The sequence below is a fragment of the Falco cherrug genome, chromosome 7 (genome assembly GCF_023634085.1).
Source record: "Falco cherrug isolate bFalChe1 chromosome 7, bFalChe1.pri, whole genome shotgun sequence".
In the NCBI taxonomy this organism is placed as follows: Eukaryota; Metazoa; Chordata; class Aves; order Falconiformes; family Falconidae; genus Falco; species Falco cherrug.
This window is the reverse complement of record NC_073703.1, coordinates 22,641,957-22,668,779: the sequence shown is the minus strand read 5'-3', so window position 1 is coordinate 22,668,779 and position 26,823 is coordinate 22,641,957. Positions and strand designations below refer to the sequence as shown.

The following is a 26,823-nucleotide window of genomic DNA, read 5'->3' as shown; positions in this document are numbered from 1 at the left end:
ACCCCTTGGTGAGGATGCTGCGGGGCCTGAGGGCTAGCGAGAACGCTTGCTAACTCCATCTCGCCTGGGACAAGACTGCTCCGCCTGAGTCTGGAGAAGGGGTAGAAATTCCTGTTGTTTTCCCTCATGTGATTGTTGTACGTTGGCAGGGATTGATGGGGAAACTTCCCGGCTGCCCGAGACCAAACTGGTGCACTGCTGCCAGCTAGTACTGGTCAAAGGGCTGACTTGATCAGCTGTAAAAATCTGCAGATCCAGGTTTTATCTAGCGGGGTTCTGTCAGTTAGGGCTAGTTGTTGGCTCATGAAAAAGGCAAAAGGTTCTTGAGCTATGAGCAAGAACCAGACTGCGACATGAAACATCTGGAGGGAGGTCTTCCAGCGGTTCTAGAAGGATGGACTTGGGGCTGTGAAATCATGCAGGCTTAGTTTCCTGCCTCGTTATGTATTATGGTTCCAAATGGGATGGAGATTTTGGTGCCACATCACTATGGTGTAGGGTCATGTGTTCACATCTTGGTCTAAATTTATAGGTGTAATATGTAAAAAACACAAGGGTAAAAGTAAAAGGGGAAAACACCATATTAAACCTGCATTATTGCCTGCTATATGTCGTTTATGTGTCTGAATTAGTGCTACTAGTTTGTGAGTCTGTTTCAATTGGGCACAGAAAATAATGGAATTGCGCCTAAAAATTAGTTTTATATGGACTATGCAGTTGGCTACTTGGATGGGGGTATTTTTGCAGGCAGCTTACCGTGAAGTGAAAGATGATGATATTAATGTTGATTAAAGGATTGCGCTTGATTGCTTTAATTGAGACTTTTTTATTGTTGTGCTTGTCCTTCGAATATTCTATCTTAGCATTATTAAAACTTATCAAGCGCTTAATTATTTTTATTTTATCCTACTCTTTGTTTTTACCATAATTATATTGCACATACATTCCTTTTAACCTGCTACTTGACATTTTTCTGTTGCTCAGGCACCTGAGTGAGCCTGGAATCACGTTCAGGTTTCTTGCATAATGTATCTTATACATAATTTATTCAAAGATAACGAACGTACAACACTGATTATGTCCTACTATTGGAGGCCATCTGAGAAAGTTCTAACTTTGTCAGTTTAAGGGTATTTTATGTATGCAAACCTCTCCCCATATAGAAAGGGAAATAAATATTACCAGTATTCAGTAGTATAAGTAGGATGTATGTGCAGTTATTTATAGAAAAAATACACAGCCCAGCCTTGTAACGAACCTTGCAGTGGGCAGAGTTTGCTGTGGCAAGGTGGCTGCGAGCCATTCCCGAGTGCCGTGCCTCGTTTCCTTTCTGCCTTCCAGCACTGCATGGGACGTGACGCAGGGGCTATCAGAGGTGAGAACAGGTGTGTGACAATGAGTTTATCTAGACCCTTTCAAATTAATACGAGATACAGGGGCACAGTAAGCATAGAAGTGTTAAATTCTAAGCATAACTAGAGAAAACCAGCTTGAAACGCTTTAGCCACAGAAGTAATGTGCTGCATAGATGGCTGCGATGCCAAAAGCCTGGGTCCCTTGTTGAACATGACTACTATTTGCTGTTGCTAATTTTTTGCTGCACATAAGTAGTACCTAACCTTTGCTGTATGCTTAAATACCTCTCAAGAAGCGCTCGCTGTCTCTGGTTTATAAGGCTGTCGCTTCTTGAAGCCCATAATTTCTGTTTCTTATCCTGTTTTTACCCTGGGATTCGGTAATTTCTTCTCTGCCATCTCTGGTATTCCCAATCGCTTCTTCCTACTTCTTTCTTTCCCGCCTAGGAAGTGCCTCCCTAGCCTTTTGGGCTGTCAGGCAGCTGGACAGCCCTCTGGAACAGGTAGGCACGCCACACTGAGAGAAGATGAGCAGCCAGTCCCTGTGACTGGAGATAGGCAAGTTACTGGAACTGGGTGAAGCCCCGCTCTTTCTGGGGCTAGCAGTAGTAGCGTTGGCTCCTCGCCAGAGCTAGAATGCAGCAGGAGGAGGAATGCGCATCCGTCATGCTGAGAGAGAACTGGTAAGAGCAGAATGTGTTCTTGAACAGTAGTGTTCTCTGGAGAAGAGGTGAACAGGTGATCCAGTCAGGTGTGGAAGTTTGGTTTAGATCTGTCATTTAGCTCTTCTGACTGAGTGATGAAGTATAACGTCAAAAAATACCGCTGCTGGTAAGCAAGCAGTTTCACTGTGGTGCAGGGCTTTGTTTAATTTTCTTTTACCTTCTTGCCAAGCCGAGCAATATTATCACAATGGAAATTTGAAGGGTCTTCTGAATGTTGCTTTTTCCTTGTTGCACAGGAAAGGGCACAAACTTTCGATAACAAAGTCTTGTTTGCCATTTGCACCTGTTAACCAGATGCAGCTTCCAAGTAGGCACCTTGGTTTACGTCCCCTTTCTTTTAGTGCTTTCATAAAATGCTAGATAACAAGCCTTCCTCCCTACATAGCTGGTAAGTTAGAATTAGGGTCTGTGAAGAGTAAAAAATGTTTCAGTAACTTTAAGAGAACTTTGATGGAACTCAAATGGCTTGGAACTAAAGAAAACGGTTAACATGTTTCCATCCTTACCTAATACCCTAAGTAAAATGTAATAGTTGCATACTCAATTTTCTAATTGGATTGCTAAGTAAGAAAATGTATTATTCATGCTGAAAAACATTATCGATACAGCTATGTTCACATTTTACCACATCATGAACAAATATCCCCATTCAGGGAGGGGAGGAGCAAAGTAATATGACCTTGAGCATTTGTGCACAAATAGGCAAAGAAGCCAAGTGGGAGAGTGTTCCAAGACCCTTTTTAGCTCTGTAAACCAAAAAACCACAACAGCACCCACCCCCAAAAAAACCCAAACCCCACACCACTCCCAAAACAATCCTGATAGAAAACTGGCAAAAAGGCGTAAATAATATGTTGACAGATGCAAACCTGCTTTCATATCTTGTAGCTACTTGAAAATCTGTTACGTGTTAACATCTACAGACATGTATCTTTTATCACAGCGCTTGGGGAGCTGGCATCAGGAGAAGGTCTTGGGTTTCTAATGTGACTGTGGAATTCCTGCCTTGTTTTGACTTGTCAACAATATGTGAAACTGGTGTTCTTTCACTAGTTGTATATCCAGGGTAAGAATTGTGTCAACACCTCAGTTTCCACATCACAGTGAGCATGTTTAGCCCAGCAGTCTCCTTTCCAGGTTTATAAATGCTGTTTGTCCTTCCTGGCTGTGCTTCCAGTTTTGTTCCTTCCTTTTTAATGCATAAGGGTCCTACCTCAATTTTAGGAATAAGTTAATGCAATACCAGAATATTACAGTGTCATACAGTGCCGTTAAATATCTCTTAAGATGTGAAGATACGATAATGAAATTTGTCTTCTGAGTGAGTGTTTTACAGACAGTCACGCTGGTCAAGTATTTCTCTAGAATTTCAGCTCTGACTAAGTTTCTGTAGTGCTGTGATTTATTTCTTAGCTCAGTCAAATTAGAGAGTACCAAAGGATATCTGTGGATCAATTAACCGGGATGGAAAGAAGGAGTAAGTATATTCACTTATGGTGAGAGCTGTAAAGTCCTCTTTCCATTTTTGATGCACCACATAAAGAATGTTTTCAGGATAGCTAGCTCATCGGTTCTTGCCGAGGAAAGAAAAAGCCATAGGCATGCAAGCTACTAAAATATTTCTGCTGAGATTGTTCGAAACTTATCTTCCTAGAGAAAGTAATTGGAAATACAATTTTACAGTACTACTCTTGCAGTAAAAATTGGTTTCAAGTGGAATTTTGATAGCATGTTTCCTTTCTGTTCAAACATGAACAAAAGACAATGTATCAGTTGAAATAAATTTTCTGTTCAGGACTACCTGTGGCACCCGAGCCAAGTTCCCCATTATGACACTCCAAGCGCTTTCTCCACATATCTTTAATAAAAGGAGCAACAGTATTGTAAAAAGAATATACAGCAAGAAATTGGAAAATCAAACCAGTTGTTCCTAGGTAATTGAGGTCTAACTTCAGAACTTGTTTCTGCAGTTGAGATGCCAGTGAGAGGGGAAGAAGGTCTGCTTTGCTTCAGTGGCAGTTTTTCATGCGTTCTTTCTGTTTTAAAGAGGTACTACAGTCACACTGTTCTTTAAGGAAGAACACGTATCATGTTAGATATTTGTGTCAATCTTTTAATAATTTGTTAAACAGCATTTTTAAGAAGTCATAAATTCTGTTCCTTAGAGGAGAGGCTGGCTCTTGGAGTCTTCCGGGCATATAAAGGATTCAAAGGCAGGCAGACAGGCAGTAAGTCTGCAAAGCTGTACCTGTAGCTACAAGTGTTAAAATGCAACAGAGCTGTCAGATCATTTGAAACCACGATAGTGTTGATCTGCGTGAGTTCCAGCAGTGCAAGTTCCATTTTGTGTGCTTTTAACGAGCAGATATCGTCAGTGTTCTGTTACCAGTGCAGTAAGATTAATCACCAACAATTGCAGAGTCCCACATGTAAATGAGAAACGGGCTCGCTGTGGTACATGCACGTAGCTTGTAGTGACACAGCCCTGGAGCAGAAATGTTGACTGTCTTTATGGGACAGAACAGGATTTCCCAAAGTTAATATTTCTAAATTTGCGTTAACTGTAAGGACATACACACTCAGGTATTCCTACTCTATGTAAGGTTTTAACTTGAAGCCTTTTTTTTTTTTTTTTTTTAACTGCTGTAGACTTCGCTGTGATTTAAGCTGGAGCTGTTCAGGATCCATAGTGTTTGTCAGACTGGTCTGTATGCAGCCTTCTGTTTGACGTCCAAGCTGAACTGACATCTAGCCCTCTGGGGGAACGCAGCTATCGATAGCCAGACTTAACCATCTGCCGTCCTTTGTAAGCGCAAAGGCCTCCCGCAGAGTGTGTTGCAAGGGAGAGAGATTTAAGGTAAATACAAGTTCAGCTGCAGAGTCGGCAAGAATGGGTGGGGTGTGCTCTCTAGGAGCCAGAATTCTGAGTTCATGTCAGAATTTTGTTGTTAGACAAAAGGGAAGATAACAGAAAGTGGAATTTGAGGACATGCTCTCACATAAGAGCAAAGCACAGGGTTTGCAACAGGGTGCTTTTTAAAAATGCATGCTGTGGTTCAAACAGAAACCTGAGTAATTCCAACTAGATGATCACAATGATTTTTTTTTTCTGTATCATTACACCAAGACAGACTCGGCAACTAAAATTGTTGACAGGTAACTGCAGTGCAGGTGGCACACAGTAAGGTGGCACTGGGAAATGTTTACCTCTTCTGGGTGAAAATCTGTACATGCGTCAAAAGCCGTTGGAACATGGTGTTACCAGTCCCGAGTACTCAATCCCAGGACCAAATCCCCATCTGTTGTACCAAGGCAAATTTTATACAGCAGAATAAAACTGTGCCAGTTTTTGGTGTCAGATTTTGTAGATGATGCCATAGCAACCTTTCATTAAAAAAAGAAAAAGAAAAAGGTTCCTTTCCATGTAGCAGAGCAGCATGCAGGAAAGAGACAGCTTTGTGGTTTGGGATGAAAATAGCGATTTGTTTTGTGCTTGGCAGTGAGAAACGGGTGCTTATATAGACCGGTACTGCGGTGTGTTCCCAATGTAGCATTTAAAGCTACAGGTTCTAGGTCACTGTCTTTTCCTATAGGTCTAGCGTTCGGTCATACTGCCCTTCCTTCAGTGGCAGCTTTCAGTGTCTTGGCAAAGTGCGTGCGAAGGGTCAGACTGTGTTTTGCCTGCATTGCCATGCAGCCCTCCTGTAATGAGCACGCCTGACAAACGGGCTACAGGTGTGAGTCACCGAGGAGGCGATGGCTGCCAGGTGCTCTGCTTTTGCTAGCAAGATCTTCTGTGGTGTAGTTATCGGCCTCAGCAGATGGAATGACCGTATGGATATATACATCCTGTAATCTGAGTTTGTTAATATCCCTGAAATTCGTGTAGATCATACAGTTACCCAAGCTCTGTCTGCTGTGGCTTTATGCCCTTTCCCATTGTGGAAGGAGCTTAGAAAGCAAGGGGGGTCCACTCTGAGCCTTGTGCCCCCACAGGAGAGTCCTCCTTACTCTGTGTGTGTGTGTGTCTTCCGTTAAGACATAAACTGTTGACCAAGTCCGAGGCTAAGGCTGGATCCAGCCGCGCCTAGGCTCGTAAGGAGTGCAGGGAGCAGGGGGGTCGCTCTGAACCTCGTGACTCGGCCGGAGGGTCTTCCTTACTGTTTGTGTCTCTGGTCTCCGTGTGAATCACTCTAACTCAGTTTTCCTTTGTATGCTTCTTCCATGCAGTAATTAATAAGGTGAACCTTGCTAATGAACTTAACTGAACCTTGTCAAAATTTATTGAACTCTGTCAACTCAATTTTATTGTACCTCAGTAAGACGTACTGCTGCTTCTCTTTCAAGTGAGGTGCATTCCAGTCATCTGCAACAAGAGGGTATCGAAACTGCAGTTCTCAGCCGTAATCAGACCTAGCGTTTGTGACAGCAACGCGCGTCTTTCCAGTTTCAAGGAATAACAGAAAGAAAACAGTTTTTTTTCTTTAAGACCATCCTGGTGGAGAAGCATGCCTTTGTGCAGCCTTTACAAAATGTATCAGCCATTTGTTTGGACTTAAACCAGAATGCAGTTCCTTGCAGCAGTGCTACCCAAGAGGAGAGTGGGAGTGGAGTAAGATACTCACACTGACCGATTACACGTTACACAATTTGTTGCACTTAAAACTGAACCCATTTCCTTGATGCCTTTTCAAGCATCGACTTTTTTTCTGGTTTATTGTCTGGAATCATGTTAGCGCTTCTGTCCGCTCTCAGCGTTACCAAAGGACATTTTTCTCTGAGTTTTTCAAGACCAGTCTGTGTTATGTTCCGGCAGAAATCCACATGGAGCGTTTGCAATGATCCCCCGTAGAGGGTCACTGCTGCTAGTGTCTGGTCTGTGATCCGCACACAGTTTTCCAGTTTGAGTGTCTTGAGGTTTGGGCAGTTCTTGAGAAGCAGCAAGATGCACTCATCTGTAACGTGGCCACACCCAGCGAGGGTCACAGATAGCAGGTTTGGACATCTGAAAACACGATTGTTACAGGTGAGACAAGGGGGAAAATACGTAATAGAGCTTGAAGAAGCTAGTATAGTCAAGAGTAAATATGAAAGGTAGAAAAATACATCCTCTTCCATTGGGAGGGGTAAGGTGGCACGAGCAGGTGGGGGCGTATGTAGGCCTTAACGCTGAGCTCTGCTGGTCGTGAGGCTTACCTTTGCCTTGTGTGTCCGTATGTCGGTACCTCGGTGTGGTGGGGAAGGGGAGGTAGGCGCCTATTTCAGCTGCAGCTGCGTTGGTTTTTGGAAGGCGGTGCATGGTGCCGCGCTTCTCCGAGCGCAGCACGTGGGCGAGGACTCAGGTCAGGATGAGTGTGAGGACAACTGAATGAAGAGCCGAGCATGGGCAAGTAAGACACTTCCACTCCTGATTCTATGGGGATTAATGGGTGTGTTTCAGCTCCCTGGATGTACTTAATAGATGCCAGCTAAGAGTGTTGATGCTCGAACCCCAAACAGGTCTTAAACCTTCCTTCAAATCACTGAAAACGGTAAAAATGCTACTGGTAAACAATGACGCAGCAAATTTCAAAAGCTTCCTTTTTGTGGCTTGGGCGGATGGGGAGAGCACAGCGAAGGGCTGCTCCTAGTCACGGTGTTGGCTCCGACTCCCCGTCCGTGGGTGGCAAACGGGAGCAAGGCAGCTCCGCGTGCAGGGCCCCTGCGCGCCACCCTGCCAAGCCTTCGCAGAGCGAGCACGGTTCCGCTCCCGCCCGGTCAGCGCGGTGCAGCCTGGTGTCCGTTAGCCGGGGCTGCTGCGGGCCGTGCTGGTGCAGCGCCAGCACCAAGCCTGGGAGACCCCCGGGCAGAGCGGTTCGCCTGCCTCCCCCCGTAGGAGCTGTGCGGTTGCTGTGAACACATCCGTGCTCGGAGCCCGTGTCGGGGTGGGTGTGCAAGGGCAGTGGGAGCGAAGAAGGGGCTCTGCCACGGCTGCGGCGTGTTCGTTTGTCCTTAAAACTGGTACATGGTACGTTCCCGTCTCTGCACCCCAGCCCATCCCCCCACTGCTGCTTGACTTCACCTTTGGAGCAGGGGGAGTAAAGTGTGCTGCTGTCAGCGTGGTCGTCCCCCCAGCCCCCCTTTTCCTTTACCCTCAGGAACAGTTAGAAAAGCCCGTGGTTTAGAGCAGGCGAAGTTCAGAAGGGCTCCAATCTGCCATCTCTGTGACTTCATCCACAGAGTGAAAGTACTCCAGGGTCGGGGGGAAAAGCTGGATATTTAATTTGCATTCTTCTTTGCACAGAACGCTAGGGATTTTGTTTAGATGGAAATGCTTTCAGTGGGGGAAAAAAAAAAAAAAAGGCAGGAACTTATCTTAGGAAGGCTAAAGTGGATGAGGTGCGCGGGGGGGGTGAGTGTCAGTGTAATTTTTAAGAATTCAGTAACTAGTGGAAGCAAACCCACGTTAAGGCTGAAAGGCCTTTGCTGGATTTTGAGAGGCTTTGAGATCGCAGAGAAAAGCATTTAAATGTTAAACTGTTTCTGCAGACCTGTGGTTGTGTCCCCTTTCTGAATCCTCATTTGTGATGGCAAAAAAGTGGAAATAGTTAAAGTCTGGCATTGTGGTAGGCAACCTAGTGCCAAAATGAGAGAGTGCATCACCCAATACCCTCCTTTTAGGCACAGAAGTGCTTCCTAATGATGCTCTGCTAATTAACCCAAACTTTTCTATCAGTTTGTTCTGGAACAGTTACTTCTGAACTGTATTACTTGCAACTTAACGTTCTGGTTTGAACCTACATTTCAGTCCTTGTTTTGAGCCTGCACCGCTGCCGGTTCTCACCAGGACACCATGTGCTCGCAGTATCCTCTAATTTGCCGGGGTTTAAATTGCCGCTGCTAAACAGAGCTTTCTGCCTTCCGCGCTGTGGCACAAAGCCCTGCCCTGGCAGGGTGGGCACCGACATGCCCCTTTCAGCTCCCATCTACGATGGCAACCGTCCCTGGTGGTACTAAAACACTAGGGTTGGCCCTACCCCGTTTGCTGCTCCTAAGGTAATTTAACTTTTTTTTTTTTTCTTTAAAGCTGTTTTGTAGCAGTAAAGCTCTTACAAGAAATGCTGTGTACCCATCCACAGTGATAATTCTTTTCCTTTACTGTAGTTTATAAAAAGCTAAGAGTTAAATTTCAGTATAAAAGCAATACTTACTTCTTAGAATGAAACAAATTTGGTGTTTGGTAACATGTTTAATTAACTTGGTTTTGTTGTGACATGTATTTGCTATTTGAACTCATGCCTTCCCTCTAGCCCGTGCCCCCCCGCCCCCCCCCCAGTGCTCTGCACTGCCAGAATGGCACGTTTCAGTTAAGCAGCCATTTAGTAGGCAGTGTTGCACTTCCCCGTATTACTCTTTTTTTCAAAAACAAACAAGGAAAAAAATAGGGTTAAGGAAAGTCGATATGCAGTATATGCTACTGCCACTGTAAAACTAACTTCACGCTGCAATCAGACTGCAAAGCCAAAGCACTCACGTACTTAATGCTCCATTTCAGGTAGGATGTATGGAGTAAATAGCTCTCAATTCTCTCATTTCAAGGCAGTTAACCTTTACAGCAGATGTAGAGTTTCACACTCAAAGAACATACCTGTTGCAAACTTCTAGTAAGAAATCATTGACAGTGTTTTCGTGCCTGTTACAGAAGTCTTTCTGGAAATTGTTTTTCATCCAGTCCTCAATGTTACACACCTTGACTCTCTCTGAATACCAGCAGATGGATAAGTATTTTAAAGCAGGTCCCAGGAGAAAATTATCCTTCTTTAGTTCCACTGGAGAGTGAAAGTTCAACAAAGGCCACAGTACAGGATCCTGAAACACTTCTAGCAACTTGTGACATGTTTTTGCTAAACTTTTCCTACTATTTTTGTCCAGAAAAGAAAACAGATGTAAAAGGCATTCCCGATTCAGCTGGGTTATGTGCATAGCCCCTCAGAGCGTGTTAGAAAGCCGACAGTCTCCTGGCCGTGTGGAATCACGGCAGTGCCGGAGGGGGCTGACAATCACCAGAAGGCTGTTGCACATATATGGTTGTGGAACGGTGTTTATTTTTGGCGAACAACTGGTGCAGAAGCTAAGAACGGGGAAAGGAAAAGAAACACGAATGCATGCAACTCTTGCTCTGTTCCTGCAAGGGAATGGGATGGGCATGTAGAGCCGCAGTACTTGACGGCCATGAAATGCTTCCTTAAAAGGGATTTGTTGTTGCTGTGGGCGCTCCCGATGTTCAGCGAAGTTCTTGTGCTGAGTTACTGAATGGGGTGGGGGTGGGGGGTGTAGCTGCAGCTGCAAGGCAGAGCGGTGCCAGCCTTCCCCGCTGGAGGCTTTGGCTTCCTGGGCAGCAGCAGGTCGGGGACTGCAGCGCGCAGCCCCTGGCGCAGCCCCTGGCGCAGCCCCTGGCAGCTCTGCTGGTGCTGCTGCGGCCAAGCTTCCCCTTCTGCATCACGGCTGGGGGCTGTTACACTGGGTAATGACCTTTCGCAAACGGCTTGTAAAAGGTGCTGCAACATTCCCAGGGTGCTTTAAAACACAGACAGCCCCACCGACAAACACACGCACAGAAACCTGGGCAAACCCACAGACAGCAACAGCCGGACACGGGCACCAACAGTCACAAGCAGTCAACAACAGGCACCAACCACCAACACGAACAGGCACAAACCGGCACCAATGAGCACCAACAGGCAGACACCAGCAGCGAGACATGGACACCAGCAGGCACCAAAGGCCACCAACAAACATGGACATCAGTGCAACAGGCAGACGCCAACGGACAGAGCCACCTACACACAGACACGTCAGGCACTCCAGCTGACAAGCATCGGGCTCTGGAGCAGCTCCCTGCCCGTGGGGTGTGAACAGCCCAGGCAGCCGGTCCCCCCCAGCCACCCGCAGGCTCTGCCCGCAGCCCTGGCTGTACACGTCGCCCTGAGGGGTGTGACAGGTTCAGTTCTGCTACCATCGACTTGGAAATGTTGGTGGGAAAAGGATCTAGAGAATCGGTTTTAAGAGGGCAAGTGCTTGTTTTCCAGTTCTCCTAGAAGAAAAATAAAGCTGCAGCAAAGGGCAGGTCAGAATTAAAAGCAACAATGAACAGCCCTATCACTTTAACGTTTGTGCAATAAAAATGCTTGAGATCAAGGGATTTCACGTCTGTCTTCTCTCTGGTGTTAATACAAGAAAACACATTCAACTGCCCCGTAGCTGGGAACAGCAAGGCGCGCTGCAGGGGTTTCTCAGGCGGCTTGCATGGGTTTAGTAGCCGGATTTTACTTAGCCGCATTTTAATTGGGTTTGTTTCAATATATGACAGAGTTGAGTGGGACCAGAGTTTCTCTTTTCCTTCTTACCCCGTGAATGCAGTCTGAAATTCAGCTCTGAAAAACAGACATTTTAAATTCACTTGCAGTCTGCAACAATTATTTTAGCTCCTATCTGTGCCTGAGTGCTGCATATGCCGACGCACAGTGACGCAAAGAAGCAGCGGTTGTGGATCTGTTTAATTCTTTAGAGTTAGTAATTTTCTACTATATAACAGTAAGCTGTGCTTAACAATTGCCAGTCTTTCGGTTTCGTATCCTTTGTCATTTACTATTTTCCCAGAGCTGAGGAGGAGATCCCGCTCCTGGCAGGCTGCAGCCAGGCGGGGATGCCCCACCAAGGGGCAAGAAGAGCTGGTGGCCAGCCCATCCCCCCGGCCCTGGGAACCAGCGGCTAGAAAGGGGGCCAGCACGGCTGGGCTTCGCTCACACGAGCGTCCCTCTAGCCTTCGGAACTTACCTTCGTTCCTGAGCAGGTGTAAAGAGTTGAGATGGCTTGGAGTTGCGGTATGTGCAGGAGAATTATTTATAAATAAAAAAGGCAACCGGCAAGCAAACTTGAATGACGAGGATACCAGTGCCAGGGTGGACTCTTACCATGCAGAGGACGCAAACGCCACAATCTGGTATCAACATTAACGGCTGTTGGCTGACAAGGCCCTTTAAAATTGAACACCAAGGCCTCGTTTTGGTTTTGGGAGCAGCGTTAAATAGCGGGAACACTTCAGTTTGCTTTGTTTTGTTTTCCCCAGCACAAGGTAAAGCACTCTGCCATTTCTGTTCAAAGGATTAACAAGTCATCATGTTCTGCAAGGCCCTAGAAGGACAAGAGGAGCTTCATTTTCTAAGGAAAGGAGATACTTTAATGGCACATTTTCCATAAACACACTGTGTGAATGAGATATAATTCATATTCAACCTGGAAATGCTCCAGAAACACACAAGATGAGCACAGTCAGTAATCCTCACTGAAAATTACACACTAGATTTTAATGGTAAACAATTACAACTATGGCACTACAGTACTTGAGGATATCCTAAAGCACATTGGAATCAATTTTCAAGGTGCTGATTACCTCATCGGTAAGACACAGACACATCAGTAATGAAACATTGTGGGGGAAACTTCTGAACAACACGCGTTACGCTTTCCATCGATTCTGCAAAACCCCGACGGATGGCCGCCTGCTTTTGACAGGGCCGCTGTCCCTGCCTCTCTGAAAGTTCTCTGCTCTCCTGCTGACACCTGGTGCACCTGAGCAGCACCTTCTGCTACAGCATGAGGAGCAGCTCCCTTTGTAGGGGCCTGAGCAATCTGCACGGCGCTGCGCCTCGCAGCCCCCCCATCCGCCACCCTGCTGGCGCCGTGTTCCGAGCGCTGCACGTTTTGCAGTTTTGTTTTACGTAAATCTTGTCTCCAGTTGTATACGCGGCTGAACATTACTGACAAAAGGAAAACCTTTGATCAGACACATTTTGGTGAAAAATATGCAAGTCTGAACTGTAGAGAGCAGTTGTTGCTTGCGGAGCAGTCACAAGCAAGAAAAAAAAATCTTGCCAGTTAGTGTGTACTATTATCAGCAGTAAGTAGAAAAGAAACATTTGGCTTGAATGAAATGATACCCCCCGCCCCCACCCCCTCCTGCCCCAAGCTAGTAGATAAATATAGGATATACAAGGTTAAAAATGTAATACTAGGCCAGGTGCAGTATATGTTACTGGTTCAGTGCTCAGTTACTTCTTTTTCTTTTCAACACCACACTGAATAGAATACAGTGGATAAGCAAAGTTCTCCACCAGGAAGAGAAATACTTGTGTTGCCACAACAAACTGTTCATACTGTCCATCTGGGTTTGCAGTGTGAGAAAGTTAAATTAGGAAAGGATTGACAATGTACTTGTTCCAGCAAAGCATATGGCTGAGTCTGTGTCACCACCTGCCGCGAGAACAAGCGTGACGGGATTGCATCGTGCTCCCATGGCTGCGGCTCGCCCGGCCCCTGCGGGCGACCTTGGCCCTACAGAGCAAACGGTACTGCAAGGAAATACCAAAGTGGGAACATAACTGACCCAACAAATTAACTGGAGAAGTAGAAGCCGCTTAAAATAAGTGAACGTTGCTGAAGATTACAAATTGAAGTTTCTATAAATACAGAAAGGCACATTTACATCACTGGTTTGCGAGAACACCGAGACACCTGACTAATGACTACTCAAGTTAAACTGCTTCTGGCCTGTAGCGAGTTGTATATTTTAAGCTTCATATTCTCAAAACTAAAATGCTAAAGGAATCCGATCCAAGTAGCACGCAGACAAAACACAGCTGCAGGTGGAATCTAGGTGGGAGCAGTACGGCTGCCCTGCAGGGTGACGCGGCAGGACACTGCCCTCGCCTGCGCAACCAGGGGATTCTGCCTGGGGCAACGGTGACAGCTACCTACTGGGCTGCAAGAAACGCAGAAATGGCAGGTGACAAACTATCTACAATTCAAAGCAATGAATACTTCTATTTATTGTTCAATTTCAGTAAAAGAAGACATCCTTATATATGTCACTTAAGGTATCAATAATCACAATAAGATTTTAACTAGCGTACAGTTTACATAGTCATACACCATTAGCAATGCTGAATGCATTCTGCAGTTTTGTATTGAGCCAATTTCTCTCCTTCCTGGCTTAAGATGCTGTGAAAAAATCTACAAAAATGACATTCTGGAAACCACCCGATTGTGATTTCTCTTTGTACTTATCGGTGTACAGCCAGCAGGGAACCCATGGCAGGGAAGTGACGCGTACTCCCTGAGCACCAGGCTGAGCTGTGGTACAATCCCTAGGGACAACTGCGCTACGTGCTAAAAGGTCTTTCAGAAGCATTAACTAAGAAGGGTAGTCACATTTTACTTGAGTTCTTTCGTGTTTTACTGTTACCACAGTAACAGAAAGGCGCTGTTTATTTGCGTTAAGTAAATTCTTCTCTTAACTACCACGCCTCTGAGATTCCTGCTGCCCAGTTCCTTGCTAGGCACGTGGGAGCGGGCTGGAAGGGCGGGGCTGCGGAAGGGAATGGAAATTCGGCATTGGCCAAATTTCAGGGTTCTCTTGGGGTTCTTGGCTTTTGCAGTACTGGTTTTCCTGTCCCCCTTTTTTAAATCTTATTTGCTGATTTCCACTCTCCAGAACAGCTAAAATTACTCTATTTTTTTTTAATAGAAGTCTTTGCCCATTACATAGCCAAGTTTTAAAAACTGTATCATGCCTCCAGCTTTTGCCTAGAGAAGGTAAATACAGACACCCCCCCCCAAGGCCAATGCGTAACTACTACAGCTACCCGAGTCTGCTCCCGTCCGCAGCAGCCTCGGCTCGTCACCAGCCGTCGGGCCGGCCACGCTGTGACGCTGAGCGTCCTCCCTTGAGCTGCTGGACCAGCTGTCACGCCACGCGGCTGAACACCCTCCGCTCCCACTCAGTTTTAAGTGAACTGCAGGCATTTAGCAGACAGGAGCTGTGCTTAGACCTAAGCCTGTTCTCACAGACCCCGGGCTTCGGGGCTGTGCTCCCCGTTCCCAGCAGGAAGGAGGGCTGGGGCCCGTCACCAGGAACTCCCTCAAGTTTTCAAGCAAGGAAGTGTTTGTGATCACATTTCAGGATGACAGCCTAGTCTTAAGGCAATTCAGGTTCAGTTACAAAAACTTAAAATCTCAATGCAATTTAGAGACATGTATATATTTTAAGATAATTTTAAAAAATTTGAAGGGGGGAAGGGCAGAGCGTATGTGGGGAATACTTGAATTAAACTGCAGTATTGATACAATTGAACCAACTGTTTATTTACAATGATTCCTGAAAGTCAGCAGCCTGAATACACACCAATACAGCAGCAATTACCTGGTCTATTTAATGATGCCACATCTCCTCTCTCCTGCAGACAAAGAATGATTGCTCAGAGGTCACGGTTTAGTTTCTTGCACGAGGGAAAATAATACGTGCAAACAATTCCTTAATTTGAAGAGATTAAATCATATCTACGTAACAGCTGTAAGAACAGCATGAAGTTGTATTGCTCTTCATAATCAGAAGCACATTTATCTTGCTTGTAAGGAGGACAGAAAGCTTCTCTGATGTAAATGTGCCTTTAGAAAGTGAGAACTGAAAACATTAATATAAAAAAGTCAAATAACTATTTCATGAAACTATATATATAAAAATTGAGTTATCACGACTAAAGCAGCAAATCAAAATCTGCTGAGGTTTTCTGGTATAACTAAAAAAAAGTTAGTTTGTGTCCAAGTTCAGTAAGTCAAATGCTACCATTGACACAACAAAACTAAAACCCACAAGAGGAAATTGAAAAGTGCACAATGAAATTAATAGTCTTGGATCAAGTATTTATGGAAAAATGGAAATGTTTTGTCCGGTGGACTTGATAAGTAAGAATTAAAGGAGGTATTAAAGTTTATCTGATCCAGATTTGGCTTGCCGTTCCACGTAGAAGAGGATGTAGGCCTTGGCCTTTACCACAGTCTCCTCGTCGGTCAGAGTTACAGTACTGTCGTTGAAATGGAACCAGCGGCCTTCGTGAGCTGCGTATGCAGTGTAATGTCCAGAGCCAACGCTGTCGCGGGGGGAAGGGGGAGAGAAAGGACAATCAGAAGGAGGCAGAGCAGCCCGTTCCCTGACGCATTTGCTATTAGGGCTAAGACACTTGCAGGAACCAGAGGAAGAAAGCCACTGGCAGCCCTCCACAAGAGCTGGTAAGATGCTTCCCTTCTTAACCTGTGGGGCTCAAAGTTCTCCAAACTTAAGTTTCACGTTAAATAAAATGGTCACTTACTGGGATGAGTTAAAAGGGCTTTTTGTATTCATTCATTCGCATCCCACAGTTTTTGTGCAAGGCTGCTTGCAACACTGAACTTCAACGTTTGCCTACGTAAAATCAAGTCTGTTTATCTGTTGCGATTCAAGCACTAGCTCTAAAAACTTGGCTACGCTGTTTTCAGGAATCTTCCCCATTTCAGTCTAGTGACAGGAACAGAGTCTAAATACAGTCAAAAGCACTCACAGCAAAACTAATCCCAGAATACCAAGAAGAAAAATTTTCAAGTTCATCTTAAACCAATCCACGTCTTAGAGCCATAATCTCTTAAATAAGAGTCTTAACACACCAGAACTACAACTCCATCGATTTTCATTACCCTGCCACCCCAAGATAAGGCTTGCTTTCACCTTACAACACACACTCGATGTTTCCAACCATCTAATTCCAGTATAACCACGACCAGCTTTCCTTTGCTGTCCATAGACTTTTCCAACGACTGAAGCACCAGTGAGAGGCACTGCGCGCTGTCGGGGCTGCCTTTACTAGTCACGTCTTTCTAAGAGTCCAGACCACTCCTCCAGGGAAAGCAAGAGGGGCTTCCTGGACAGAACTGGTCTGGTATCTTTGAATTAAATTCAGGTATCCGCAAGGTTTTGATTAATGGGGTTTAGTTACTCTGAGAAAACTCCTTTCACAGCTCACACCCGCAGAGTGGCTGCCCAACCACCACCACCGTGTTTCTCTCGGGATAAACAGGTGTCTTGTCCCCACTACCGTTACTCTCAACGGATCCGTCCAGGGCTGGAGAAAGGATGCAGGGGGGGAATCAAAACCACACCCGGCAGCTTTACTTCAAAATATGAACACCAGCCAGCCTTGCGGCAGCCTATTGAGTGTTCACTCCTGCGGGACTGCAGGCAATACGGGATAACTGCCTTCACTGTGCCAGTCTTGGCTTCCAGTGGTTCCCAACACGCGCACACACTCTCAGCATTAAGGCACGTGCACCTTTCAAACTGAGTAAAAACAGGAAAAAGTATTTCTGCTTTGTACTAAGAATTTCAAAATGAGGCGTTAACTTGATTTACTCCGTTGCTTTAAGGCTTTCCATTCCTAGAGGAACGAGACTATTTTCATTTTCATTCTGCCTCACACTTGTAGTCATTACTCCCAAGGACTGCCAGTGGGTGTTCACAGAAATAACTGTATAGATCCATCTGAAATTAATTCAGCTTAGTCCCATGTAAGTTCATAAATTACTGCTTATTTCCACCAGTAAAAATACAGACATTCACTGGGGACAGAAACACCTTAATTAACTCTGCATGTACTTCCGTGGGGAGGTGGTCTCTGCCGGGAAGCAGGCTCGCTCCGTGTACTCACCCTGAACCGTGATGCACCACAACAGCCACGAGGTCATACAGGCAGCTTTCTGGGCCGCTGTTTTCAGGCTGTGGTTAAAAACACAGAAAACTCTTCAAATCTCAAGAGCACCAACTATAATTTGTAATAAAGACATACATCGTGGAACAAGTTTCTACAGAAAGTATTGGCAGGCTTTTTACCTCCAACAAGTAGCATTTCATATCTAGGCCTCGTAAGGGAAACTCAACATATGTATCAACCTTGTTTCTCAGATATGCTGTCCAGTGAAATCGTTTCAAGTGTAAGCATAGCACCTACAAGATTGGGGGGGGTGGGGGGAAAAAAAGGATGCATTAGAGGAAGAGGATGAACTTGGTGTTAAGACACCTGAAGTAGGTGGGAGGGTTAGGAGTTTACTGACAGCTGAAACATTGTTTCCTTCAACATACTGTCACACTGTAGTGCTTGTACGAACCTTTGGTAGTTTCTGAATCCAGAACTTTTTGGTGGACTTCTGTTTCTTTTTGCATTTGTGACACATATACAGCTCTGTCTCATCAAGTTCTTCCAGGTCTGTGAAACTGCGAAGACAATCTAAAATAGAAAAAGATACAAAAAATAAAACACCCATGCAAAGAAACCTGATTCAAGATGACATCAAGTGATTTTTGTAACGTGAAATACAACAAATACAGCAGTGTAGAAAAGGTGTGTCTATCTGCTGCAGTCAGTCCAATTGTTAAATATATCTGCGCAGCAAGAAGCTACGCAATCATGTGTGTAACACAATAATGTGTTGAAACGTGCAGCATTCCCTGTTCCTGGAAACAGCTATAAACCGTTCCAGAGAAAAAAGGCATTCACAAGGTCTCCGTCTTTCAAACAAGATTCTGTGCAATGTTCAGCACAACAATTTGCAAAAGAAACTAAATTACTTTCTAACAAAGAACATTCAACTTTTACAGCTGATTTGATTTTAGGTACAGAGTGAACAGAGAAAACAATGTGGTTTTGATTAATACTTCACAATCTGCAGCAAGTATATTCACAGCTCTGCAAAAATTAACGTCCTGTGAAACAAGGTCAGTAACAGCACTCCTGCCCAGCTTTGCAGGATTGTATTTACGTTGTTTAAAAAGCAGAACATCCGTGTACTTCTGCACACAGAGCCTTAGCAAATGCGGTAGGCAACAATGCAGAGGGATTGGTTGGAAAGGCTGGAATGCCTGAGAAATACTCCGGCCACCAAGAAAAACCTAAGCTGGAACCCTCCTTGATATTTAGCTGACCTCCTGAAGCACTTCTTGGCCCCAGTCTACCACAGTAGCATGTCAGTACAGTGACTGGGGTAAAATAAAACCTGCACAAGAAATTATTCTGGCACCTTCTACCGCAGAACCTCACAATATTAGATGGCACGTGGTACCAAGTCACTCAAGTAGATACTCTGAAGAGTATAAACTCTTAATCCTGGCAATGACCTCATTATCCATGCACTCTTACCTCGTAGTGTGCACATTGGTCCACTTTCTTGATTTTTAGTACGTTTATTTCTGAACTGACTTGGAATATCTAGCGAAAGGTCTAGAAAAACAAAGATTTTAAAAAAAAAAAAGTTAGGGCTGAATAAAGCAATGCCTATCTTTGCAGGCTAAAACTCTGATTCAGTCATGTAACATCTATATCAACCTTCAGATTTATTCGTCTGCCTTAAGTCACCTGGTATTTTCAAAGCAAGATGCACCTTACCTAGGAATGGGTCAAACTTTCTAGATTCAGTCCCACATATTAGGCAGTTGACTTCATTTTGGAGAATGCCTCCAAAAATTGCTGTGACAACAGTAGATGCTCCATTTCTAGACAAACAACGTCAGAGAGGTAAAGTCAGTCAGAATGTCTGAGCTTAATTTTCAATACCTGTCAGGTGTTCACTGCTTACAACTTACCGCTACTAGGCAGAGCGGTTTTGTCCATGGGTAACAAACAGTGACTGAGTTCAACAGGTGCTTAACTCCCCCTAGAACTGTACAGTACTTGGTATTTAGCCACTATACTACTTTTGCTTTATCCTGTAGCATGAACTGCGCACGCTCTAAGCAGATGCTCAAAATTTCAGTGTTGGAAGTATTCTGGTTGATTACATTTCTGTAGTGGAGAGCTGATGCTCACAGGGTACAGTGTTTTAACCCTGTGATTAAGGCTGTTTCTGAAACAAAAATTCTTCCCTCTTAAGTAGGTTGAGCACTTTTTTCTTTTAATTCTACACCCTTTGTTACAAGTCATTTTGACTTCCTAGAGCTTATTTCTGCACTTCACTTCCAAAGACAGCTTAAGTTGTATTAAGATATGATAAACAATATGCATCACCATCATTGTTCTCTATGCTTTCATTACTCCCAGTCTTTTCAGCAGATTATGCAATGGACTTACTTCTCATAGTCCAATTAAAAAACCATGAGTTTTAAGTTGTATTGTTATACAACTCCTAAACCTGCTAGTTTGTGCTTGCAGATCTGACGCTACAAGCCTGCAGAAACCTGCGTTCCTTATCTGCACTCCACCTACACCGTTACAGTTAATGTGAATGCTTCCTGTTGAGCAGAAGGAAATGGCTACCCAAATGAACTGGCACTCGAGAAGAGAGCATTCACCGCCTATTTATTACTTTACTGCTGGCATTTAAGTGTATGTGACCTTAATTTGCCCTCAACGTTACTCCACCTCACCATGCATTTGAACAGCCACTCTCCAGACAAATGTACGGTAGATTTTTGAACAAAGTTCAAATTCTCCTTGGGTTTCGACATTCAAAATGTTGACAAAACAAAATGGGCTTAGTTTTCAAATACATTTAAATTCTACAAACATTTTAAAATTCTTCTGTGGGACTTTGAAGCATCAGCAAAGGAATGTAAACGTGGTTGAGAGTACAGTCCAAACTCCAGGCTTTCCCTAATGAAGGATCTATAAAATCCTTTACCTCTCAGACCTGCTTACTGTATGTCCTCATTGGTATAAGAAGGGAAAATTCACTCAACTCTTACGTAGGGAATCCAAGGGCTTAGGGACCAAATGTGCAGGCTGAACTGACTTAACATTCCCTCCTGAAGCAAATTAAAGTGCTTTCTCTCTGTGACAGTTTCAATCTGAGAGAAAACACACCTGGGACAGAATTCAGAAACAACAGTATTTTCAGGAGTGAAACACATTACCTCTGTTTCAAGACACACAGTAACATGAAAATCACAACTACCAGGAAAAAAAAACGCAACAGCTTTAACTGTGTCAAGATATAGCAAGATCATCTGCAGGAAAATTGACTTAAAACTAACATTGCTCAGTCGTTAATCCAGGTCTGCTGACAATTTAAACCTACAAATATTTGCCCACTTTTTTGCTCCTGTACCGTTCAGGCCACCTATCACCCTAAGACAACGAGGCTGTCTGAACAGAAGAAAGAATTCTATATGGGTACAGAATAGCAAATACAGAGTTCTTTCTTTTTATTTTTGACAGACTAATGAATTACAATGTGTTTACAACTTAGCCTGTACGCTCACTCACACCTACAAAAAATGCTGGTCTAAGATCCTTTTGAAAGAAAGCACATCCTGCAGGATGCTAATCACCTGCAGCTTTGTAATTTCTAACATTTATAGAGGCACTAAAGGAGACTTAAACAAGGAACCATGAATTCGAAATTTCAGATCCACCACATAGAGACCCATACAAAGACATTAAAGTTTCAAAGAAATCAAAAAACACTTACATGCAGCATTTGTTGCTTGCAGACAGGCTAGAATTTTCTTGCAAAATTACTGAACGTGAAACACCATTGAAGCCACCCTGGAGTTCCAGGTGCAGATGGTCCAAAAGGTAACGCATGAACTCGTGGGCATCCTGCTGCTGGTATCCCCTTAAGAGAAAAGGAAACAACAGCAACAAGGTCACTAGTTGCACAGAGTGCTTTAGAGCAGACACAGAAAGCACCGCAGTCACAGGAAACAACCTTTGCTTGTTTAATAATACTGAGTGACTTTACAGAGACATACGTATTTTGTTCAAAAAAAAGTTTTCCAAGTAGCCTTTGGAAAGGTACAGCAATGTCTAGACAAATTAAACTATTTTTGTCCTTCACAGCTCGCTCTTTCTCTATGCGTCTGTCTTTCAGGATGGAGAACCATTTAAGAATATACATCTTAGACAGGAGAACACCTTTTATAAAATAACGGGGAGCAGCAGACCTAACATTTGCTCATGTACTCAGTTAACACAGCTGCCACGTTAATTGGCCTCACCAAACCCAGCCTGTGCTAGTAACATCTGAGGTCTCATACATGTGTTAATTAAAAGTACACAATGGTAGCACTGACTTCCCCTCAGTCACGAGAAGCATTTCCCCTTTTTCTTTGTTACTGGCTAGTATGTGAGTAGCACCTCCGCAGAACTGTTAGCAATCACATTCAGACAGCACGCTATCTACCCCTACTTTGAAACTACTATAAATTATGGTCAATATACTGAAATCTCAGGCTTGGTAAGATTCAGAAGACACCACAAAATGTATTGCTCATGTGGGACTCTGAGTCGGTGCTTCTCAGTGGTTTTCATTCAGCCACTGATCCCACTCACTTTGGCAGTTCCAGGTGTTTGCTTGCCTGTTTGTTCCCCTCCCCGCCAAAGTCAGGAATTTAATCCTGGGTTTGTTTCCCACATGCATCTTTCAGCTACCATACGAAGTCTGAAAGAATGAGGATGAAAGAGAGATTTCTTCCTCTCCCAGGGCGAGATCTATAGCCATGCTGACAATTGCACACCTCCCCTGCATAACCCACGCACCACTGATTGAGAGGGGGAGGGAACAGTGGGGCACTGAAAGCATCTCTCGAGCATTTGCGTTCAGAAGGGTAGGGCTCCAGTCCCAGATGTGTCATGCTACCAGCAGCAATGCTGCTCAAAGGGTCACCAGTATTATTTCACCACTGACAAACCTAATCAAAGGGAACAGAGAAGCCATCAGGGTAAAATATGCCTTGAAAGTTATTTCAGCTAAATCATGCACTGCTATTCATTTGCCACGAGACGTACAGTGAGATGAAGTAGGAAAGCAAACACGGCAAAACAGTGAAAGCTTTGTACAACACAGACATAATAACGCGCAAGTCTCTGTAGGCCTCGTTACAAAAATCCCTGCGTAGTAGAGCTGGCTTTCCCTCTCCCTCTTGTCCATTCTTTCAAGCTGTTTTATCATGCCTCCCCTGCCCCCTTCTCTCCTCACTACTCCACCTAAGTACTGGCAATAGCTGTCACGTGGGAATGTCCGGAAAAGGACAGGAGATGGTTTTCCATGCTACTGCTCGAGGCAGGCAGGGGTGGTACCGCCCGTGAGGCGCTCAGCACCGTACCCAGAGCGGGAGAGAAGCGAGCACAGACCTGGCGCAGCAGAACTGTGAGGCTGATGTGCTTAGTGAAGAACATGGGTATGTCCTACAAAAGTATTGCCAGGAGGTAACAAACTAAAAAGGAGATAAACTCTCTTCATCTTGTAGGATTACAGAAATGTTTTCTTTCAAACTAGCAGCTTTAAATAAGAAAACATTGAGTTTGTACGTAGCTCTTACAGCACCCTGACAAACATCGGCAGCACCACCTCCCTTTCAGCACTGAAAAACTGGCACCTGAAACCCTGCTGTGCTTTGCCAGGCCAGTCCTGGACAGTCAAAACTAGGACTTATTCTCTCAAAGTTGCAAAACAATTATACATTATTACAAAACGAAGTAGTAAAACAGAACTCAACTGCAAAGCTGCAATGTTAACTGCGCACTGTAGGATCGTTTTGAAGTTGCTGAGATAACACAAGGTTTGCTTAGTTCACTGAATACAGATATCTTCAATTTAATAAACATGTAAGCAATCATCATAAACAGTTGAAGATGAGATTTATGGAATGCCTTTGCTTCAGACATCTTTTCAACATTAAACACCTCATAAACTCATAGAACTTGAGCTGGTCACTGCCGTAAAAGATAACAAAAAACGTTTTTACCAATAAATTGGAAACAAAAGTAGGGCCAAGGATAATCTTCATCCTTTATTGGATGTGGCAGGGAATGTTGCCAAAACAGCTGAGGTACTTGATGCTTTCTTTGCCTCAGTCTTTAACAAGACCAGTTACCCTCAGGGTACTCAGCCCCCTAAACTGGAAGACGGGGACGAGGAGGAGCAGGACGAAGTGCCCACAGTCCAGGAGGGAACAGTTACTGACCTGCTGCTCCACCGAGACACGCACGCGCCTGCGGGGACGGATGGGACCCACCCAGGGGTCCCGAGGGAGCTGGCGCAGCAGCTCGCCCAGCCACTCGCCCTTGTTTACCAGCAGCCCTGGCCAGCCGGGGCGGCCCCCACAGACAACGTGACGCCCATCTGCAGGAAGGGCAGGAAGGAGGATCCGGGGAACTACAGGCCCGTGGGCCCGGCCTCGGTGCTGGGGAAGGCCATGGAGCAGCTCCCCCCGAGTGCCGGCGCAAGCCACGTGCGGGACCGCCGGGGATCGGGCCCAGCCCGCACGGGGTTATGCCAGGCAGGTCCTGCCTGACGGGCCTGAGCTCCTTCTGCAACAACATGGCGCGCCCAGCGGACGGGGAAAGGCCGCGGGTGGTGCTGCCTGGACCTCAGCAAAGCCTTTGGCACCGTCTGCCGCAGCATCTCCTGGAGAAACCAGCTGCTCGTGGCTGGGCCAGTGTGTCCTGTGCTGGGCAACAAACTGGCCGGATAACGCACTGGCCAGCTGGGTAATGTGCTGGCCCAGACAGGTAATGCACCGGCCCAGACGGGTAACGCGCCGGCCGCAATGGCCGAGCCCAGAGCGGGTGGGGAACAGAGTTACCTCCCGCCAGCGGCCGGGCACACGGGGCGTCCCCAGGGCTCCGTGCTGGGGGCAGTCTGGTTTAGGATCTTTATCGAGGATCTGGGTGAGGGGATCGAGTGCACCCTGGCCAGCCTGCAGGCGACACCCAGCTGGGTGCAGCGCTGCCCTGCTGGGGGGCAGGGGGCTCTGTGGGGGGGCTGGGCAGGCCGGGCCCATGGGCCGAGGCCAGTTGTGTGAGGGTCACCCCGGCTCAGTGCCCGGCCCGTGGGGCACAGTGACCCCAGGCAGCTGCGGGTGGGGGCAGGGGGCTGGGAACTGCCCGGGGGGAAAGGGCCCGGGGGGTGGCGGCTGAGCGTGAGCCACAGAGTGCCCAGGTGGCCAAGGAGGCCAGTGGCATCCTGGCTCGTATCAGAGGCAGCGTGGCCAGCAGGGCCGGGGCAGTGACCGGCACCCTGTACTCAGCACTGGTGAGGCCGCAGGACGAACCCTGTGTTTGGTTTTGGGCTCCTCACTCCAGGAGGCACACTGAGGTGCTGGAGCGTGTCCAGAGACGGGCAACAGGGCTGGAGCACCTGTCTGATGAGGAGCCAAGGGCAGCAGGGGTGTTCAGCCTGAAGAAAAGGAGGCTCAGGGGAGACCTAAGGTTGCTCTCTACAAATGCCTGTCAGGGGCTGCAGGCAGTGGGGGTTGGTCTTTTCCCCCAGATAACAAGCCACAGGACAAAAGGAAACTGCCTCAAGCTACGCCAGGGGAGGCTTAGATTGGATATGGGAAAAAAATTTCACTGAGAGGGCAGTCAAGCACTGGCACAGGCTGCCCAGGGAGGTGGGTGAGTCACTGTCCCTGGGGGGTGTTTGAAATACATGTAGCTGTGGTGCTCAGGGACATGGTTTGGTCATGGACTGGGGCATCCTGGGTTAATGGCTGGACTCATCTCAAGGGCCTTTTCCAACCCAAATGGCTCTAGGATTCTACAAAAGAGCTCTGAAGTATATGGCACACTTGCTCTGCCACAAATTTGATGAAATAACCTTTGGAATCATTCCACATTGTTGGTTGTGCTCCTGGTGCATGCGTTTATACTTGCATACAGAAATGTTAATTATAGACAAAAAATTCTTTGGATTTGTTAAAAAGCGTAAGTAAAGATACAGATCTTTAAAACAACATGATGATATGGACAACACCAGTTTAAAATAAACTATGATCTTAGAGCCCTTCAGCAAAAAGCATAGTTTCTCTGCTAGTCAGCTTGTGTAACGAAACGGATCTCCATCCACCTGAAGCAATTCAGTTCAAGCCCACCTCTGACATTCCCGCTCCTACTGGCAACAAGCTCCTATAAACAGGAGCAGTCACTAGGAAAATAGAGCGTACTGTTTATACAGCGGCAAATCAGCAAAATACACATCTTGCAGCTCAGCATGGGGCTACAGAACTCTCCCAACATGCAGCACAACAGCAGCAGACTTTGCCCAACAGTCAGGAGGCAGGACTTCCGCAGCAGGATTAGAGCCCAGAGGCACCCCAGCTGTGCTTACAGTAACCATAAATTATATTCTGTATGCAGTAAGAGACAGACAGCCATGGAGTGCATCAGCAGCAGTTTCCTCTGTAGCCTTCTGTAAGAAGAACAGCACTTGCAGTTCTCAGAGGCAGGCACAACTTGCCTTTAACAACCAAAACTCTTTGGGCTACAACAATTAAACCATGCTTCCTACCCCTGCCCCATCACTTCAGGCTCCATAAGCACAAGCCAAAGCAGATGTTTGCTGTTAACCCACTACTGCCTCTAGCTTGCTTTCACATGTATGCCCACCCACCCTCTCCTCCCAATCTCACAAGTAGGATTTTTTTTTTTTTTTTACAAGGTACAATTAAGCACTGTTCAAATTCTCTCCTCGGATCATGTGGGAGTGGAGATCTACTGAGCAGCTGCCTATTCTCCGTATGATTTAATGAGTTCTCTTATCAGTCAATCACAGACATGCTCCCAGCTAACTGGGAACAAAAAGGGAAGGGGGAGAACCCCAACAAACCACTTTTTATTGTAAAAGCTGTGATAGAACCCACAGTGCTGAAAATTTGCTTGAGGAACTAACGAACTGGTTTCTCAATCTAACAAGAATTATAGTGAAGACTGTAATAGGGAAACTGGTCAAGGACATTATGGATGATGATCATTTGCCTATCATGTTTTGGTCACTCCTTGCAACTACTGGTATTAAACTTCCTTGATTCTCATAAGCCGAGTGAAACATATTTGGCAGCGTGAAGAAAAGAATAAACAGATTAGCGTTATTCAGTTACTGATTGAGCAGATGTGTTCACAGCATCT

At 45.6% G+C, this 26,823-nt stretch overlaps 2 protein-coding genes and 2 long non-coding RNA genes across 8 annotated transcripts in view; 2 read left to right on the top strand and 2 right to left on the bottom strand.

Annotated features, from left to right (window-relative positions):
* Positions 1-164: 164 nt before the first annotated feature.
* On the top strand, positions 165-5,491 carry LOC129736571 (uncharacterized). The gene is made up of 2 exons (XR_008733353.1): positions 165-1,375; positions 1,803-5,491. It is a non-coding gene; the product is annotated as an uncharacterized LOC129736571 (long non-coding RNA).
* On the bottom strand, positions 4,680-10,042 carry FBXL22 (F-box and leucine rich repeat protein 22). Its single transcript, XM_005434123.4, has 2 exons — positions 9,708-10,042; positions 4,680-7,085 (listed from the first exon to the last, which is right to left on the bottom strand). Exons 1-2 carry the CDS (start codon positions 10,040-10,042, stop codon positions 6,740-6,742), a joined length of 681 nt encoding a protein of 226 aa, XP_005434180.1. The 3' UTR covers positions 4,680-6,739.
* LOC129736570 (uncharacterized) lies at positions 6,945-11,261 on the top strand. The gene is made up of 2 exons (XR_008733352.1): positions 6,945-9,115; positions 9,992-11,261. It is a non-coding gene; the product is annotated as an uncharacterized LOC129736570 (long non-coding RNA).
* A 3,980-nt stretch (positions 11,262-15,241) lies between these two features.
* The window catches only part of USP3 (ubiquitin specific peptidase 3), a 48,597-nt gene continuing 37,015 nt past the window's right edge, over positions 15,242-26,823 (bottom strand). For all 5 annotated transcript variants that reach the window (XM_027798112.2, XM_055717286.1, XM_014287362.3 and 2 more), the window contains exons 9-15: positions 21,386-21,532; positions 19,366-19,472; positions 19,120-19,200; positions 18,092-18,210; positions 17,817-17,930; positions 17,635-17,702; positions 15,242-16,047 (exon numbers count right to left, since the gene is read on the bottom strand). In XM_027798112.2, coding sequence (XP_027653913.1) covers positions 15,882-16,047; positions 17,635-17,702; positions 17,817-17,930; positions 18,092-18,210; positions 19,120-19,200; positions 19,366-19,472; positions 21,386-21,532 — 802 coding nt within the window. In that variant the 3' untranslated portion in view covers positions 15,242-15,881. The remainder of the gene's footprint in view (positions 16,048-17,634; positions 17,703-17,816; positions 17,931-18,091; positions 18,211-19,119; positions 19,201-19,365; positions 19,473-21,385; positions 21,533-26,823) is intronic.